The sequence below is a fragment of the Orcinus orca genome, chromosome X (genome assembly GCF_937001465.1).
Source record: "Orcinus orca chromosome X, mOrcOrc1.1, whole genome shotgun sequence".
NCBI classification, from domain to species: Eukaryota; Metazoa; Chordata; class Mammalia; order Artiodactyla; family Delphinidae; genus Orcinus; species Orcinus orca.
In genome coordinates, this window is record NC_064580.1 from 40,792,645 (window position 1) to 40,812,730 (window position 20,086).

General features: G+C 41.9%; 1 protein-coding gene across 1 annotated transcript in view; it reads right to left on the reverse strand.

The window, feature by feature from the left end:
• DIPK2B (divergent protein kinase domain 2B) overlaps positions 1-19,783 on the reverse strand; it is a 75,630-nt gene extending 55,847 nt beyond the window's left edge. Inside the window, exon 1 of the mRNA XM_033412198.2 lies at positions 19,665-19,783. Coding sequence (XP_033268089.1) covers positions 19,665-19,666 — 2 coding nt within the window. The 5' untranslated portion in view covers positions 19,667-19,783. The remainder of the gene's footprint in view (positions 1-19,664) is intronic.
• Positions 19,784-20,086: the final 303 nt, after the last annotated feature.

Genomic DNA, 20,086 nt, shown 5'->3' on the forward strand with positions numbered 1-20,086 from the left:
AGTCCCAAGGAAGAGATCTCATAATTCCCTCAGCTCTCTTGGGCTTTGATTCTTTCTCAAAAAATATTAACCCTACTCTTTAATATTTAAAAATTGTTCCCCTTGATGTAAAAGGTGGCAACCTGATAAGGTTCAGCTTTCTCTCTGTCCGCACCATCTTATTCAAGGGGGTAGATCTATTCTTTTGTGGTTCTTCTTTAGATGAGCATGGTTAAAAAATTTTGCCCTTAGCATGTTTACCATCCCTAGTTCCTCACTTTACAATTTTCCTGACCAGGACTTCAAAATCTCTAATAATACCTTACAATGTGGAGACTTCTGTAGTTTTATAAAGCACTTTCACATTTATTATTCCCCTAGATTCTTATAAGAAACTTGTGAAGGAGGAGGATGCAAAGCTAATAATTATTATTATAGATGAGGAAACTGAGGTTTAGAGATGTTTAATGGACAACAAATGTCACACAGCTAGTACGTACCAGACCTGAGGCTTGAACTCAGCTCCTCTGAAAGCATAACACAGGGCACCATCTACTCTACCACAGTGCCTCTCGAGATGTGGCGTGAGTTTGTACTGGTGGTTTCAGGGAGTCTAATTTGCATCCCCAGATGTGCAGAAGTGGCTCTGGGTTCTCAGAAGGCTTTCCACATATTTTGGGAACATACCCAAGGAACATGGCATCCTTCTGAATCAGTCACATGGGACTAACCTGTGCCCTCTTTGCTCTGCTCATCAGGGACCAATGCATGAATTGCTGGTGCCTGTGAAGATCTGTATGTTGTCATGAAGTGCCAGCAACTTCAGATGTCCAGGACTCACCTAGGAGAGGTTGCCAGCCATTGGGCTTCTTGGTACTGTTTCTCTTCCTCCATAACCCTGTGTTATTTTTCTCTATTCACCATCACCCTTGTGATGCTGGGTTTGATTTTTCTCTGCTTTCTTTCTTTCTTTCTTTTTTTAAACATCTTTAGGAGTATAATTGCTTTACAATGGTGTGTTAGTTTCTGCTATATAACAAAGTGAATCAGCTGTATATATACCTATATCCCCATATCTCCTCCCTTTTGCACCTCCCTCCCACCCTCGCTATCCCACCCCCCTAGGTGGTCACAAAGCACCGAGCTGATCTCCCTGTGCTATGCGGCTGCTTCCCACTAGCTATCTACCTTACGTTTGGTAGTGTATATATGTCCATGCTACTCTCTCGCTTCGTCCCAGCTTACACTTTTCCCTCCCTGTGTCCTCAACTCCATTCTCTACGTCTGAGTCTTTATTCCTGTCCTGCCCCTAGGTTCTTCAGAACCATTTTTTTCTTTTTTTTTAGATTCCACATATATCTGTTATCATACGATATTTGTTTTTCACTTTCTGACTTACTTCACCCTGTATGACAGACTCTAGATCCATCCACCTCACTACAAAAAACTCAATTTCATTTCTTTTTGTGGCTGAATAATATTCCATTGTGTATATGTGCCACATCTTCTTTATCCATTCATCTGTTGATGGACACTTAGGTTGCTTCCATGTCCTGGCTATTGTAAATAGAGCTGCAAAGAACATTGAGGTACATGACTCTTTTTGAATTATGGTTTTCTCAGGGTATATGCCCAGTAGTGGGATTGCTGAGTCGTATGGTAGCTTTATTTTTAGTTTTTTAAGGAACCTGCATATTGTGCTCCATAGTGGCTGAATCCATTTACATTCCCACCAGCAGTGCAAGAGGGTTCCCTTTTCTCCACACCCTCTCTAGCATTTATTGTTTGTAGATTTTTTGATGATGCCCATTCTGACTGGTGTGAGGTGATACCTCATTGTAGCTTTGATTTGCATTTCTCTAATGATTAGTCATGTCGAGCATCCTTTCATGTGTTTGTTGGCAATCGGTATACCTTCTTTGGAGAAGTGTCTATTTAGGTCTTCTGCCCATTTTTGGATTGGGTTGTTTGTTTTTTTGTTATTGAGCTGCATGAGCTGCTTGTAAATTTTGGAGATTAATCCTTTGTCCGTTGCTTCATTTGCAAATATATTCTCCCATTCTGACGGCTGTCTGTTCGTCTTGTTTATGGTTTCCTTTGCTGTGCAAAAGCTTTGAAGTTTCATTAGGTCCCATTTGTTTATTTTTGTTTTTACTTCCCTTTCTCTAGGAGGTGGGTCAAAAAAGATCTTGCTGTGATGTATGTCATAGAGTGTTCTGCCTATGTTTTCCTCTAAGAGGTTAATAGTGTCTGACTTACATTTAGGTCGTTAATCCATTTTGAGTTTATTTTTGTGTATGGTGTTAGGGAGTGTTCTAATATCATTCTTTTTACATGTAGCAGTCCAGATTTCCCAGCACCACATATCGAAGAGGCTCTCTTTTCTCCATTGTATATTCTTGCCTCCTTTATCAGAAATAAGGTGATCATATGTGTGTGGGTTTATCGCTGGGCTTTCTATCCTGTGCCATAGATCTATATTCCTGTTTTTATGCCAGTACCATACTGTCTTGATTACTGTAGCTTTGTAGTATAGTCTGAAGTCTGGGAGCCTGATTCCTCCATCTCCGTTTTTCTTTCTCAGGATTGCTTTGGCTATTCAGGGTCTTTTGTGTCTCCATACAAATTGTGCAACTTTTTTTTCTAGTTCTGTGAAAAATGCCAGTGGTAGTTTGATAGGGAATCTGTAGATTGCTTTGGGTAGTATAGTCATTTTCACAATGTTGATTCTTCCAATCCAAGAACATGGTATATTTCTCCATCTGTTGGTGTCATCTTTAATTTCTTTCATCAGTGTCTTATACTTTTCTGCATACAAGTCTTTTGTCTCCTTAGGTAGGTTTATTCCTAGGTATTTTATTCTTTTTGTTGCAATGGTAAATGGCAGTGTTTTGATAATTTCTCTTTCAGATTTTTCATCATTAGTGTATAGGAATGCAAGACATTGCTGTGCATTATTTTGTATCCTGCTATTTTACCAAATTCATTGATTAGTTCTAGTAGTTTTCTGTTAGTGTCTTTAGGATTCTCTAGGGATAGTATCATGTCATCTGCAAACAGTGACAGTTTTGCGTCTTCTTTTCCAATTTGGATTCCTCTTATTTCTTTTTCTTCTCTGATTGCTGTGCATAAAACTTCCAAAACTATGTTGAATAGTAGTGGTGAGAGTTGGCAACCTTGTCTTGCTCCTGATCTTAGTGGAAATGGTGTCAGTTTTCCACTATTGAGGACTATGTTGGCTGTGGGTTTGTCATATATGGCCTTTAATATGTTGAGGAAAGTTCCCTCTATGCCTACTTTCTGCAGGGTTTTTATCATAATTGGGTGTTGAATTTTGTTGAAAGCTTTTTCTGCATCTATTGAGATGATCATATGGTTTTTCTCCTTCAATTTTTTAATATGGTGTATCACATTGATTGATTTGTGTATATTGAAGAATCCTTGCATTCCTGGGGTAAACCCCACTTGATCATGGTGTATGATCCTTTTAATGGGTTGTTGGATTCTGTTCACTAGTATTTTTTTTGATGATTTTGCATCTATGTTTGTCAGTGATATTGGCCTGTAGTTTCCTTTCTTTGTGACATCTTTGTGTGGTTTTGGTATGAGGGTGATGGTGGCCTCATAGAATGAGTTTGGGAGTGTTCCTCCCTTGCTATATTTTGGAAGAGTTTGAGAAGGATAGACATTAGCTCTTCTCTAATATTTCATAGAATTTGCCTTTGAAGCCATCTGGTCCTGGGCTTTTGTTTGTTGGAAGATTTTTAATCACAGTTTCAATTTCAGTGCTTGGGATTGTTCTGTTTATATTTTCTATTTCTTCCTAGTTCAGTCTCTGAAGGTTGTGCTTTTCTAAGAATTTGTCCATTACTTCCAGGTTGTCCATTTTATTGGCATATAGTTGCTTGTAGTAATCTCTCATGATCCTTTGTATTTGTGCAGTGTCAGTTGCTACTTCTCCTTTTCCATTTCTAATTCTATTGATTTGAGTCTTCTCCCTTTTTTTCTTGCTGAGTCTGTCTAATGGTTTATCAATATTGTTTATCTTCTCAAAGAACCAGCTTTTAGTTTTATTGATCTTTGCTATTGTTTCCTTCATTTCTTTTTCATTTATTTCTGTTCTGATTTTATGATTTCTTTCCTCTTCTAACTTTGGGGGTTTCTTGTTCCTCTTTCTCTAACTGCTTTCGGTGTAAGGTTAGGATGTTTATTTGAGATGTTTCTTCTTTCTTGAGGTAGGATTGTATTGCTATAAACTTCCCTCTTAGAACTGCTTTTGTAGCTTCCCATAGGTTTTGGGTTGTTGTGTTTTCATTGTCATTTGTTTCTAGGTATTTTTTGATTTCCTCTTTGATTGCTTCAGTGATCTCGTGGCTATTAAGTAGTGTATGTTTAGCTTCCACGTGTTTGTATTTTTTACAGACTTTTTCCTGTAATTCATATCTAGTCTCATAGTGGTGTCATTGGAAAAGATACTTGATGCAATTTCAATTTTCTTAAATTTTCCAAGGCTTGATTTGTGACCCAAGATATGATCTATCCTGAAGAATGTTCCATGAGCACTTGAGAAGAAAGAGTATTCTATTGTTTTTGGATGGAATGTCCTATAAATATCAATTAAGTCCATCTTGTTTAATGTATCATTTACAGCTTGTGTTTCCTTATTTATTTTCATTTTGGATGATCTGTCCATTGGTGCAACTGGGGTGTTACGTCCCCCACTATGATTTTGTTACTGTCGATTTCTCCTTTTATGGCTGTTAGCATTTGCCTTATGTATTGAGGCGCTCCTATGTTGGGTGCATAAATATTTATAATTTTTATATCTTCTTCTTGGATTGATCCCTTGATCATTATGTAGTGTCCTTCTTTGTCCCTTGTAATAGTCTTTGTTTTAAAGTCTATTTTGTCTGGTATGAGAATTGCTACTCCAGCTTTCTTTTGATTTCCATTTGCATGGAATATCTTTTTCCATCCCCTTATTTTCAGTCTGTATGTGTCCCTAGGTCTGAAGTGGGTCTCTTGTAGACAGCATATATACGGCTCTTGTTTTTGGATCCATTCAGCCAGTCTATGTCTTTTGAATGGAGCATTTAATCCATTTAAATATAAATTAATTACCAATATGTATGTTCCTTTTACCATTTTCTTAATTGTTTTGGGCTTGTTTTTCTATGTCTTTTCCTTCTCTTGTGTTTCCTGACTAGAGAAGTTCCTTTAGCATTTGTTGTAAAGCTGGATTGGTGGTGCTGAATTCTCTCAGCTTTTGCTTGTCTGTAAATGTTTTAATTTCTCTGTCAAATCTTAATGAGATCCTTGCTGGGTAGAGTCATCTTGGTTGCAGGTTTTTCCCTTTCATCACTTTAAATATGTCCTGCCAGTCCCTTCTGGCTTGCAGAGTTTCTGCTGAAAGATCAGCTGTTAACCTTATGGAGAGTCCCTTGTATGTTATTTGTTGTTTTTCCCTTGCTGCTTTTAATATTTTTTCTTTGTTTTTAATTTTGTTTAATTAATATGTTTCTTGGCATGTTCCTCCTTGGATTTATCCTGTATGGGACTCTCTGCGCTTCCTGGACTTGATTAACTATTTCCTTTCCCATATTAGGGAACTTTCCAACTATAATCTCTTCAAATATTTTCTCAGTCCCTTTCTTTTTCTCTTCTTCTTTTGGGATCCCTATAATTTGAATGTTGACGTGTTTAATATTGTCCCAGAGGTCTCTGAGACTGTACTCAATTGTTCTCATTCTTTTTTCTTTATTCTGCTCTGCAGTAGTTATTTCCACTATATTTTTTTCTAGGACACTTATCCGTTCTTCTGCCTCAGTTATTCTGCTATTGATTCCTTCTAATGAATTTTTAATTTCATTTATTGTGTTGTTCATCATTGTTTGTTTGCTGTTTATTTCTTCTAGGTCCTTGTTAAAGATTTCTTGTATTTTCTCCATTCTATTTCCAGGATTTTGGATCATCTTTACTATCATTACTCTGAATTCTTTTTCAGGTAGACTGCCTATTTCCTCTTCATTTGTTTGGTCTGGTGGGTTTTTACCTTGCTCCTTCACTTGTTGTATGTTTTTCTGTCTTCTCATTTTGCTTACGTTACTGTGTTTGCGGTCTCCTTTTCTCAGGCTGCAGGCTCGTAGTTCCCATTGTTTTTGGTGTGTGTCCCCAGTGGTAAGGTTGGTTCAGTGTGTTGTGTAGGTTTCCTGGTGGAGGGGACTAGTGCCTGTGTTCTGGTGTATAAGTCTGGAACTTGGCTTTCTGGTAGACTGGTCCATGTCTGGTGGTGTGTTTTGGGGGGGATTTGTGGCCTTATTATGATTTTAGGCAGCCTCTCTGCTAATGGGTGGGGTTGTGTTCCTGTCTTGCTAGTTGTTTGGCATAGGGTGTCCAGCACTGTAGATTGCTGGTTGTTGAGTGCAGCTGGATCTTAGCATTGAGATGGAGATCTCTGGGACAGCTTTCACTGTTTGATATTATGTGGAGCTGGGAGGTCTCTGGTGGACCAATGTCCTGATCTCAGCTCTCCCACCTCAGAGGCACAGGCTTCACACCTGGCTGGAGCACCAAGACCCTGTCAGCCACATGGCTCAGAAGAAAAGGGAGGAACAAAGAAAGAAAGAAAAAAAATAAAATAAAGTTATTAAAATAAAAAATAATTATTAAAAATTAAAAAATAATAAGAAAAGGAAAAAAAAAGAAGGAAATAAAGAAGAGAGCAACCAACCCAAAAGACAAATCCACCAATGAAAACAAGTGTTAAAAACTATTCAAAAGAAAACTGGCCAAAACAAAACAAAACAAAATAAAAAAAACGGACAGAGAGGATCCTGGGACAAATGGTAAAAGCAAAGCTATACAGACAAAATCACAAAAGAAGCATACACATACACACTCACAAAAAGAGAAAAAGGAAAAATACATATATATCATTGCTCCCAAAGTCCACCGCCTCAATTTTGGGATGATTTGTTGTCTATTCAGGTATTCCAGAGATGCAGGGTACATCAAGTTGATTGTGGAGATTTAATCCGCTGCTCCTGAGGCTGCTGGGAGAGATTTCCCTTTCTCTTCTTTGTTCTCACAGCTCCCAGGGTTCAGCTTTGGATTTGGACCCGCCTCTGCGTGTAGGTCGCCGGAGAGCGTCTGTTCTTTGCTCAGAGAGGACGGGGGTTAAAGGAGCCGCTGATTCGGGGGCTCCGGCTCACTCAGGCCGTGGGGAGGGAGGGGTACGGATGCGGGGCGAGCCTGCGGCAGCAGAGGCTGGCGTGATGTTGCACCAGCCTGAGGCGCACCGAGCTTTCTCCCTGGGAAGTTGTCCCTGGATCCCGGGAACCTGGCAGTGGCGGGCGGCACAGGCTCCTGGAAGGGAGGTGTGGAGAGTGACCTGTGCTCGCACACAGGCTTCTTGGTGGAGGCAGCAGCAGCCTTAGCGTCTCCTGCCCGTCTCTGGGGTCTGCGCTGATAGCCGCGGCTCGCGCCCGTCTCTGGAGCTCGTTTAGGTGGTGCTTTGAATCCCCTCTCCTCGGGCACCCGGAAACAATGGTCTCTTGCCTCTTCGGCAGGTCCAGACTTTTCCCCGGACTCCCTCCTGGCTAGCTGTGGTGCATTAACCCCTGCAGGCTGTGTTCACGCCGCCAACCCCAGTCCTCTTCCGGGGCTCCGACAGAAGCCCGAGCCTCAGCTCCCAGCCCCGCCCGCCCCAGCGGGTGAGCAGACAAGCCTCTCGGGCTGGTGAGTGCTGGTCGGCACCGATCCTCTGTGCGGGAATCTCTCCGCTTTGCCCTCCACACCCCTGTGGCTGCGCTCTCCTCTGCGGCTCCGAAGCTCCCCCCTCCGCCACGCGCAGTCTCCGCCCGCGAAGGGGCTTCCTAGTGTGTGGAAACATTTCCTCCTTCACGGCTCCCTCCCACTGGTGCAGGTACCGTCCCTATTCTTTTGTCTCTGTTTATTCTTTTTTCTTTTGCCCTACCCAGGTACGTGGGGGGTTTCTTGCCTTTTGGGAGGTCTGAGGTCTTCTGCCAGCGTTCAGTAGGTGTTCTGTAGGAGTTGTTCCACGTGTAGATGTATTTCTGATGTATTTTTGGGGCGGAAGGTGATCTCCATGTCTTACTCTTCCACCGTCTTGAAGGTCCCTCCTCTCTGCTTTCTTATTCTGGCTTCGCTTTTGGATATTTTTCTTCCATCTTGCCGAAAAAAAACCCCAAACAAACAAACAAAACCAGAAGAAAAAACCCTACCTCCTCTCCAGTAACTTAGCTCCTAGAAGATGGTCCTCAAACCCTGCCACCTCTCCTGAAACCAGGAGACTAGTTTTTTTGCATCTTCTGTTATCCCAATGGTCAGTGGCTCAGGCAGGAAGGCAAATGTAGATATGTCCATCAGGCTATCGGACGCCTTCTTACATTGCCCATAACCCTTGAGTAGCAAAAGAAATGGTTATCTTTTATGGCTTCTGTGAAAGCTCTGCCCTGAACACCTCATGAAGCTGACCTTTTGAAACTTAGGCTGCTGCAGAACTCTGGACACTTTCTGCCCCTCAGTGTGTCCTTTGATGCTGGACATTTGGTTCCTCCCCTGACAGAGAGGAAAGAGAAGGAACACTTGAAGGAGCCTATGTTACTTTTTCAAATATTGTGTCTTTTTATTTTTTAAATAATAAAAGCAGTACATCTTCTTAATAGAAAACTTGGTAGATGAAAAAAAATTAAAGTGAACATTAATGGTTCTGGGTATGAACTGTAATTTTTTTTAATGCATTTACACCACACTTGCTTTTTTTTTTTTTTTTTTTTTTGTGGTACACGGGCCTCTCACTGCTGTGGTCTCTCCTGTTGTGGAGCACAGGCTCCGGACACGCACGCTCAGCAGCCATGGCTCACGGGCCCAGCCACTCCATGGCATGGGGGATCTTCCCGGACCGGGGCACGAACCTGTGTCCCCTGCATCAGCAGACGGACTCTCAACCACTGCGCCACCAGGGAAGCCCCATACTTGCTTTTTAACTTAAAAATACACTGAAATAATTTTCTGTGTCATTATTTTTCCTAAAGCGGAATTTTTCATGGATGTATAATATGTGCCGTAATTAATTGAACCAGTCCCTATTATTAAGACATCTGCTAAAAATTATGCAGGATTTAATTTCTCAAGTGGCAAAGTTTCAAAACAAACATTTTGGTTTTATTCCTGAAATCTTGGAAGGTATATCAGATAGGATATCTGTAACTGCAAATAACAGAATATTCCTACTGATATTTGTCTAAATACTACAAAATCTATTATCTCATGTATGAAGTCCAGAGATTTAGTGGGCTCCAGCAGCTCAAATACGTCATCAAAGAGACAGGATCTTCAGTGGTTAGGACTCCATGCTTTCACTGCCGAGGGCACGGGTTCAATCCCTGGTCAGGGAACTAAGATCCACAAGCCATGCCATGCGGCCAAAATAATAATAATAATAATAATAATAATAATAATAATAATAATAAAAGAGACAGGATCTTGCCATCTCTCCACTTTGCATGTTAAGTCAGTCCGTTTTCCCTCCAGGCTGGCTCCCCTGTTCATAAATTGGTGGCTGCACTTTGGGGCCTCACATTCAGACATGTCAACTCCTAGTAGAAGAATAGGAGACATCTCTTTTCTTGGAGCAAGAAACTGTTTCCCAGAAGTCTCTCTTCAGATCTCATTGGCTAGAATTGGATAAAATCCTACCCCATCACCGTGAAGAGGACTGAGATTACCATGTAGGAGTACATTTTCTTGCAGGGTGGACAGCTAAACCGAAACAAGGTGTGGTTAGGGAGGAAAAAAGTAGGGAAATGAATGCTGGCTAGTAGTGTCTTGGTTTGGGTTCCCCAGAAACGAACTCTGAAACAAGGATTTGAGGATTGAGAGGTGATCTCAGGAAATACTGGTAGGGGAGGAGGGAGCTAAGAGAGGGAAATGAAAGAAGCCAAGAAAGAGTACATTGCCAAGCTAGCTGCCACTGTGGGCAACTGGGATTCAGTCCTACTGGGGAATTCTGGGAGATAGTGGAGAGCACACACATTGGAGTTATTCCAACTGAGGGGCAGGGAGCTGGGGTATTACAGATCAACTCTCATCTGCCATTGGTTGAAGGCTGCTCTAGGGGATATTAATTCCATGGTAGTTCCAGCCTACCCCACATAGGCTGTCAATAGTCAGAGGAAGATCTCAGTCAAAGTGTTGCACTGTTTGAAGTTGGAAGCCATCCGTCAGGATGGGAATGAAGGAAGTACCAAGGGCAGGTGGGCTGAACATCCACAGTTTCCACCAAGGTGAGAAGCCAGCAGTGCGTCCTACCATAGGCACCTAGGGAATTACTTCGGGAAACACTTTCATCCTCCAATGTTGGGACTAGTTAATACATCAGGAAGAATCACAGAGCTTTAGAGCTGGAAGTAATTGTAGCAATTATCTAGACTAGTTTAACCTCCTATGCCATTTTAATTGGGGCCAAAAGAGGTCAATTGATGAGCTTGGGGTCAACGATGGCAGATCCTGGGGTAGGAATGCTGGCAGGACTAGTGTTTAGGGCAATGGCAGAGCAGGAGTGTTAATTTTTTGGCAAGAATTTATTTCAAATATTGACGTTGTTATTATGGAAGCATTCAGAATTCTGTTATGCTTCCTTATATTTATTTTACTATTTGAGTTTATTTTGAATTATAGTATATACGGGGTGGGGCATATAATATTTTTAGGGCTTCTTCTGAAGTTCCTGATCTAGACTTAAACCCAGGGGTCTGGGTTCAGTCTAGTGAGCACCGCCCTACATACACCAGGCTCCTCCTCCCAAGGGAAGGACTTTCACTGCTCTGCCCTGGGGCTGATGTCAACATCAGGCTCAAATGGGCCTGGGGCCACCTTGATCTTCTGAGAGTATTGTCCTCCAGATTGACTCAGCATCAAGAATTGAGCTGTTCCATAAAAAAAGAACAAAATAATGCCATTTGCAGCAACATGGATGGACCAGAGATTATCATATTAAGTGAAGTAAGTCAGAAAGAGAAAGACAAATACCATATGATATGTGGAATCTAAAATATGACACAAGTGAACTGATCTACAAAACAGAAACAGAATCAGATACATAGAGAATAGACTTGTGGTTGCCAAGGGGGAGGGGGGTGGGGGAGGGATGGACTGGGAGTTTGGGATTAGCAGATGCAAACTATTATATATAGAATGGATAAGCAACAAGGTACTGCGGTACTGCACAGGGAACTATATTCAATATCCTATGATAAAACATAATGAAAAAGAATATGAAAAAGAATGTATATATAATCACTTTGCTGTATGGCAGAAATTAATACAACATTATAAATCAACTATACTTCAATAAAATAAATTATAAAAAAAAAAAGAATGGAGCTGCTGAGTGGGAAGATACATGTGGATGAGCCTTGGTGTTTCTTGAATTGTGTTCCATGAGAAAACAAATCTGTAAGAATGCTCATAGGTTTTACAAGAATAAAGGCTTCTCTGGTTGTATAAATGTGGTTTTGCTGCTGTTGTGTTTAACTGCAGGGCTTTTTAGAGCTCTTAAAACATCAAAATGTTCTATGAAATTCCAAGAGAAGGGAATAGTACTCAATGTTTCCTACAAGTTTTTGAACAAGGAACACTTTCTAGCAGAAACTTTCACAAGCTAGTGTTCCTCACATCCCCCCAGAAATGCTAAGATGATCTCTACCTAACCAATCTTCCTGTGAAAGTCTTAGGTTGCCTGATTCCTCTTATAGTATGGAAAGCTCTGGATGGGGAATTGAGGCCTGGGCTATGTTTTCTTTCCTAGCGGGACATGGTATTATTGATGTTGTCATAAAGTATATTTGTGCTTAGTTTTCCAGGAGTGGTTGAGGGTTTGTGTCAATCCAGCTGTAGTTTACTTACTCTGCCTGTCTTGTGATCGAAACCAGATGACTTGCACCAGACAAAATGTGAAATCAGATGAGCCACAGCAGTTATGTTCCAACCAGTGGAACAAACTTCAATGGCCCCTGAGGACCTGGGACTGGGGACAATCCTTCTGGTTTCTTTTTAATTGTGTTTCCTTACTGTCTTCTCTTGGAAAAGCCTTCTGTGGTCTGCATGAGATCAATCAGTTAGTGTCTTCTATTTGCAAGGTCTTTTGCTCAGCAAAGAGATGAGAGCCAACAGGCAAACTCTTTGCACAGTTGCCAAGGATGGTTGAAATATGATCCTTAACAGCAGACCAGCAGGCTAGGATGGGCCCTCAGTGCTTTTCTTCAGAAGTCTTCTCATTCCCAAACCATTTTCAAACTGCAGTTTCCTTTCCTTTCTTGTGAAACAGTCAAAAGGCAGCTTTTTGTTGTGGAGGAGCAAATCTGAGTTCTGTGCCTTGACTGCTTATTGAAAGAGAAAGAGTTGGGGTGAATTGTGCTCCCCCAGCCAGCTCCTCATAGGCCTGAACTAACAGATACACAAACTGTGTGGGGGTCCCCTGGCTAATGATCACAAGTACATGCTCCCAAAGTGGCTTATTATCATCTATAGATTTAGCCAATACTATAGCTGGAAAAATCTTTGTACCCTGCGGCACTTCTGTTAGTCACGGGCATTAAAATTGGCAAAAAGATTCTACAACATGAGAGAAGGGAGATGTGGCATTTCATGTGGTAGCTTTGTTTTTGATTTTTTTTTGTTGTGCAACATAATGATTTGACTTACATATGTCATGAAATGGTTACCACAATAGGTTTAGTGAACATCCATCATCTCATATACGTACAAGTTTAAAGAAATAGAGAAAAAAAACCTTTTTTCCTTGTGATGAGAACGCTTAGGATTTCCTCTCTTAACAACTTTCCTATATAACATACCACACTGTTAATTACCTTTATCATGTTGTACATGACATCCCTAGTACTTATTTGTCTTATTACTGGAAGTTTGTACCTTTTGACTACCTCCCTCTAATTCCCTCTCCCCACTGCCTTCTGCCTCTTATAGCCACAAATCTAATTTCTTTTTCTATGAGTTTGTTTTTGAAGTATAATTGGCCTACAACACTATGTTAGTTCCTGGTACACATATACTGATTCAATATTTCTACACATTTCAAAATGTTCACCATGATAAGTCTAGTTGTCATCTGTCACCACACAAAGATATTACATAATTATTGACTATATTTCCCACATTGTTCATTTCAATGAACATTTATTTTGTAACTGAGTTTGTACCTCTTAATCTCCCTCACTTATTTTACTCCTGTCCTCTGGCAAACACCTGTTTGTTCTCTATATCTATGATTCTGTTTCTGTTTGGTTATGTTTGTTCATTTGTTTTGTTTCTAGATTCCACATATAAGTGAAATCAGACAGTATTTGTCTTTCTGTGTCTGACTTATTTCACTTAGCACAATGCCCTTGAGGGCCATCCATGTTGTCACAAATGACAAGATTCATTATTTTTTATGGGTGAGTAATATTCAGTTGTATATATACACAACTTCTTTATCCATTCGTCTATTGATGGACATTTAGGTTGCTTCCATATCTTGGCTATTGTAAATAATGCTGTAATGAACATAGGGGTGCATATATCTTTTCAAAATAATGTTTTCCCTTTCTTCAGAGAAATACCAAGAAGTGGAATTGTTGGAAAATATGGTATTTTTACTTTTAATTTTTTGAAAAATGTCCATACTGTTTTCCATAGTGGCTGCACCAATTTACATTCCCACCAACAGTGAACAAGGGCTTTTCTTTTCTCCACATCCTTGCCAACACTTGTTATTTCTCGTATTTTTTCTTCTTCTTTTTTTTTTTTTGCCATATGCGGGCCTCTCACTGTTGTGGTCTCTCCCGTTGCGGAGCACAGGCTCTGGACGTGCAGGCTCAGTGGCCATGGCTCACGGGCCTAGCCACTCTGCGGCATGTGGGATCCTTCCGGACCGGGGCACGAACCCGTGTCCCCTGTATCGGCAGGCGGACTCTCAACCACTGCACCACCAGGGAAGCCCATATTTCTTGTATTTTTGATACAAGCTGTTCTGACAGGTGTGAGGTGATATGTCATTGTGGTTTTGATTTGCATTTTCCTGATAATTAGTGATGTTGAGTATCGTTCATGTGTCTGTTGGCCATCTCTATGTCTTCTTTGGAAAACTGTCTATTCAGACCCTCTGTCCATTTTTAAAAATCAGGTTGCTTTTTTGATGTTGAGTTGTATGAGTTCTTTGTATATTTTTTGATAGTAACCCTTATTGGATATGTCATTTGAAAATATCTTCTCCCATTCGGTAGGCAGCATTTTCATTTTGTTGATAGTTTCCTTCACTGTGTAAAAGCTTTTTAGTTTGATGTAGTCCCATTTGTTTATTTTTGCTTTTGTTTCTGTTGCCTGAGGAGACATATTCAAAAAAAAATATTGCTAAGGCCAATGTCAAAAAGCATATGTCTATGTTTCCTTCTAGAATTTCTAGGGTTTCAGGTGTTACATTTAAGTATTTAATCCATTTTGAGTTTATTTTTGTATATTGTGTGAAAAAGTAGTCCAGTTTGGTTCATGCAGCTGTTCTACTATTTATTGAAAAGACTGTCTTTTCCCCATTGTATATTTTTTGCCTCTTTTGTTGTAGTTTAATTGCCCATGTAAGTTTGGGTTCAATTCTGGGCCCTCTATTCTGTTCCATTGATCTATGTGTCTGTTTTTGTGCCAGTACTATACTGTTTTGATTACTGTAGCTTTGTAGTATAGTTTGAAACCAGGGAGCATGATACCTCCAACTTTGTTATTTTTTCCCATGATTACTTTGGCTATTCAGGGTGTTTTGTGTTTCCATACAGATTTTAGAATTATTTGTTCTAGTCCTGTGAAAAATGCCAGTGGTATTTTGATAGGGATTGTATTGAATCTGTAGATTGCCTTGGGTAGTATTGTCATAGTAACAGTATTAATTCTTCCAATCCATGAGCATGGTATATCTTTCCATCTGTTTGTGTCATCTTCAATTTCTTTCATCAGTGTCTTATAGTTTTCCAAGTACAGGTCTTTTACCTCCTTAGTTAGATTTTTTCCCAGGTATTTTTTTCTTTTTGATGATTGTGAACGGGATTGATTTTTAACTTCTATTTCTGATAGTTTGTTGTTGGTGTATAGAAACACAATAGATTTCTACATATTAATTTTGTATCTTGCAACGTTACTAAATTCATTGAGTTCTAGTAGTTTTTTGGCCGTGTCTTTAGGATTTTCTATGTATAGTATCATGTCATCTGCAAATACTGACAGTTTACTTCTTCTTTTCCAATTCAAATGTCTTATTTCTTTTTCTCATCTGATTGCTGTGGCTAGGACTTCCAATACTATGCTGAATAAAAGTGGTGAGAGTGGGCATCCTTGTCTTGTTCCTTATCTTAGAGGAAATGCTTTCAGCTTCTCACCATTGAGTATGATGTCAGCTGTGGGCTTGTCATATATGGCCTTTATTACATTGAGGTATGTTTTCTCTATACGCACTTTGTTGAGAGTTTTGATCTTAAATGGATGTTGAATTCTGTCAAAAGTTTTTTTACATCTATTGAGATGACCATATGATTTTTATTCTTCAGTGTGTTAATGTGTGTATCACACTGTTTGACTTGCAGATACTGAACCATCATTGCATCCCTGGAATACATTTCACTTGATCATGGTGTATGACCCTTTTAATGTATTGTTGAATTTGGTTTGTTAATATTTTGTTGAGGACTTTTGAAGCTATGTTCATCAGTGATGTTGGCTTGTAATTTTCTTTTTCTGTGATATCTTTGTCCAGTTTTAGTATCAGTGTGTTGCTGGCCTCCTAGAATGAGTTCAGAAACGTTCCCTCCTGTGCAATTTTTTGGGAATGATTTGAGAAGGATAGGTGTTAACTTTTCTCTAAACGTTTGGTAGAAGTCACCTGTGGAGCCATCTGGTCCTGGACTTTTGTTTGTCAGGAGGTTTTATTGTTTGTTTATTTTTGCTGATATTTAGTGGTAATTTGTCTGTTCATATTTTCTATTTCTTCCTTGTTCAGTCTTAGGAGAGATTGTACATTTCTAGGAATTTGTCCCTCACAGCCAATCACTGTCCCCAGCCTCCATTGCCCTGTTGCCCTGTTGCCCTACAGAGCTGGAGGGGCTGTGGCAGTCCACCACTGTTAGAGATAAGGGCAATCCTGATGCACTGCCTGTGTAAGCACCAGCACTGGCCACCCCTGCCCCACTCAGACACTGTCCTGGGTTGGAGTCTCTTCAATGTCCCATAGCTGAGCTCTCTCCCTGGTTGTGGCAGCCCTCGCTTCAGTGCAGAGCTGGGAGGTGATGTAAGTGGGCTGGAGTGTTTGCTTGACTCAGGCTGGAGCACGCCCCAGGGTAGTCACAAGAAACTGGGCAGTCACTGGAGCAGTACTCAATCCGCCCTCTTCCCCTGCCTCATGAGCAAGCCAGCACTTGTGTGGTCCTCACAAGTGGAGTCCAGGCTTCCCACAGCCTTCCTGTTAGTCTCAGTGGCCCTCCAACTAGCCAAGGGGCTTGTCTCCCCTGTGTTGGACCCCAGGACTGGGATACCCAATATGTGACTCAAACCGCTCACTCTCCAGGGTGGGGAATCTCCACCTGTGTAATCCCCCTTTTCTTCTGAGTCTCCTCCCAGGGACACAGGTCCTGACTCAATCGTTTTTATTCCCTTCCTGCTCGATTACATGTGTCTTAAAGCCTTGGTTGTACAGGACTCTTTCTGCCAGTTTCCAGTTAGTTTCCAGTGAGAATTGTTCCACACGTTGATGAATTTTTGATGTGTTCATGGGGGGAGGTGAGTTCCACGTCCTCCTACTCCACCATCTTGATCAATCCCCCAACAGTAAGTGTTATTTAGTGAAACATTTGATTCATTTATATGTATGGGTCATGATGTAAAATATTTCTTACTCAGAGTCATGGTTGAAAAAATTGAAAAACACAGTTCTAGGATATCAGTCCAAAAGCATGGGGGACACTTGTGAGGATGAAAGAAGATGATTCAGGCAAAGTGCCAAGAGCTCAACATATTCAGCTGTTGTCAGGATGGGTTACAGAATTTGTGGGGCCCAATGCAAAATGAAAATATGAGACATCTTGTTCAAAAAGAAGGAAAAATGTGCTATTAAAGATACAAAATATAAAGCCTTTTCTTCTCTTCCATAGTCTCTCTTTACACTTCTCATGTTCCTTTTATTTGCTATTTTTAAAAATTTACTTATTTACTTTCACTGCACCGGGTCTTTTCGTTGTGGCATGTAGGATCTTTAGTAGCGGCATGCATGTGGGATCTAGTTCTCCGACCAGGGATTGAACCTTGGCCTCCTGCATTGGGAGCGTGGAGTCTTACCCACTGGACCATCAGGGAAGTCCCTATTTGCTATTTAAAGTCCTGTTCCCTTGGGCATGCATCTTGTGGGTTAAATGCAGACCTGAAGGGTCTGTGAACAGGGACCCTGGGGCTTTGCCCTGAGACTGGGTCCATGTGGCTCTCAAGCTTCTGGGTTCCCTCCCCCCTCCAGCTGCCAGATTGACAAGCAATACTGTGTGGCGGTGAAGTCTCTCCAGGCAGCTCCCCTTCCAAAGGGCTCACTGCTACAATCCACAGCAGATGAAAAGGAATGACTCCCAAAGGACTGCAACCTCTGTGCCTAGACCTGCTCAGTATCTGGATTGGTGGTGGGTGAGAGGCTTGGCCTCCCAACACCCCCTGAGTCATCCACTAAACGTGCTGAGGAGCTGTTAGCCCTGGCAAGGACCCCAGCCACCTTGCCCCACCTTGAGACGCCACAGGGCACATGTGCAGGTTCGCATGCCTGTGCCTAGGTCCTTGCTGGGGGCAGGGTGCAGCAGTGATCCTGGGTGGCCGGGGGCAGGGGGGCAGTGGAAACCATCCCAGGGAGGTGGGAGGCCCTAAGCCTCTGGAGCATGCTCCATTGTCCCATCTGACTTCACTTAGGAAACACCAATGAAAAGGTAAAATTATTAAGAATGTCAAGATGGTGACCACAGAGCATTAATCTCCAAGTGTGAGGCTGGATCAGGGGTCCCCAAGCTCATCCCCAGGTTCGATGATTCACAGGGAGGGTGCACAGCACTCAGCATATGGCTGTACTCACAACTAAGATTTATCACAGCAAAAGGAGACAAAGCACAATCAGCCCAGGGAAAAGGTGCATGGGGAGAAGTCCAGGGGAGACCAGGGGCAATTTTCCAAGAGTTTGCTCCCAGTGGAATCACAAACGACTTGTGACAACACATGTGAAATGTTGCCAACTACAGGTGGTCCTTATAGATATGGTGCCCAGGGTTTTTACTGGGGGCTGGTCACATAGGCACCCCTTGCTTCACACATCCCCGAATTCCAGACTCCCAGAAGGCAAGCAGGTGTTCAGCATAAACCTTAATGTTTGCACAAACAGTCTAGGCACAGTGAGCCGCCCTTATCAGTTCTGGGAATGGTGAGAATCCTTCCGAAATCCAAGTTCCAGGACTCCAGCCAAGAGCCAAACTTGCTAGCAGGCCTTTCCAAGGATAAGCAGTTGGCCTGCTGTGTTAACTCTTTTCAGCACAGGGAGCCTTCTGAATGTGGGCCCTGTGCAACCACAGAGAAGCTGGCCCTGGATGCTCTCCTTCTGCTGCTGTAAGGAACCCTTGTCCCAGGAAAAGACACAGGAGATTGAGGAGTACAGGCTGCTCTCTGAAGATGGTGGGCACAGAGAGGAGTCTTTGAAGACTTCAGGGTCAGTGGCTGTGAGGGCAGGGAGTTTTGGCTATTTGGCTCTGTGCCCTCTAGTATAGGGTGGAAAACAGAGGCTGAAAGTGCCCATTTTCACATTCTGTCCCTTAACCACTGACAAAGAGTCTCTCCTTGACCAAACTTTAGTCAGGCAGGCTCTTCTGAACCCTCTCCTCAACTCAGCCTTGACTATTGGGCTTCTGTGTTCATCTCTGCATTGTCTAATTTTAGCAAGAATCCTAAGTCAGTTTAGCCAGAATCCTCCATCCTTCATATCTGATTACCCTCCATGTCTGATAGGGTTCCTCATACCCCACCATCCCCCAGGTGATGTCTGATCACTCTGGCCTGACCTGTGAGGATTCTTAGTAATTTTCCATCCTCTGACTACCCCTCTTCCCCCATCCCCCACCCTGCCACTAACCTGTCCCTGCTCCTTGACTATAAATTCCCACCTTCTTTGCTGTATTCAGAGTTGAGCCCAATCTCCCTCCCCCACTGCAAAACCCCATAGCAGTGGGCTCTACACCTCTAGCAATGGTACTGAATAAAGTTTGCCTTACTGTTCTCTAACAAATGTCATGAATAACTTTTTCTTTACCACTGCCAGTCACGCCCTCTGCTTAACCTAACCCCTACGAACGCAGTGTCAGCATGGGAAGAGACAAGAGGAAAATATGATTAAAAAAATCAAAAGTGATAGCAATTACTTGTATCAGGAGATTAAGCAGACACTACTATTTCTTGATACATGTGCCCTTTGTTACTTCTCTGACTAAGAAGTGCACCTTCTAGAATTTAAAGAGAATAAAAACTTGAGAGTCTATGTGTGTTAGTTAACCACTGCTGCATAACAAACCACTCCAAAACATAGTGAGTGGCTTAACACACCAACCATTTACATGGCTCACAAGTCTGTAACTTGGTCTGGGTTCAGCTGGGCAGGTTCTTCTGTTGGTCTCAGCTGGGCTCCCTCGTACCTCTGCAGTTGGCTCCCCATCAGCTAGTGGCTGTGTTTCTAGAGTTTGGATGGCAGTAGCTGTGGCAACAGCGCTGACTGGGTCATGAGGCTCTCAGGCCAGGACATGTTTACATAGAGGCAGGTAGGTTTTCGGGAGAAACAGGCGATGGCAAGCTCCAATGCACAAGTTCTTTTGAAGTCTCTCCTTGTGTCACATATGCCAATATCCCATTGGCCAAAGCAAGTCATGTGGCCAACCCAGATGCAACAGGTGGAAAAATAGATTCCATCTTTTGATGCGGCGATCTATAATGTGCCTTTCAGGGGCATGGATGCTGGGAGTGGAAAAATTCATAGCTTTCT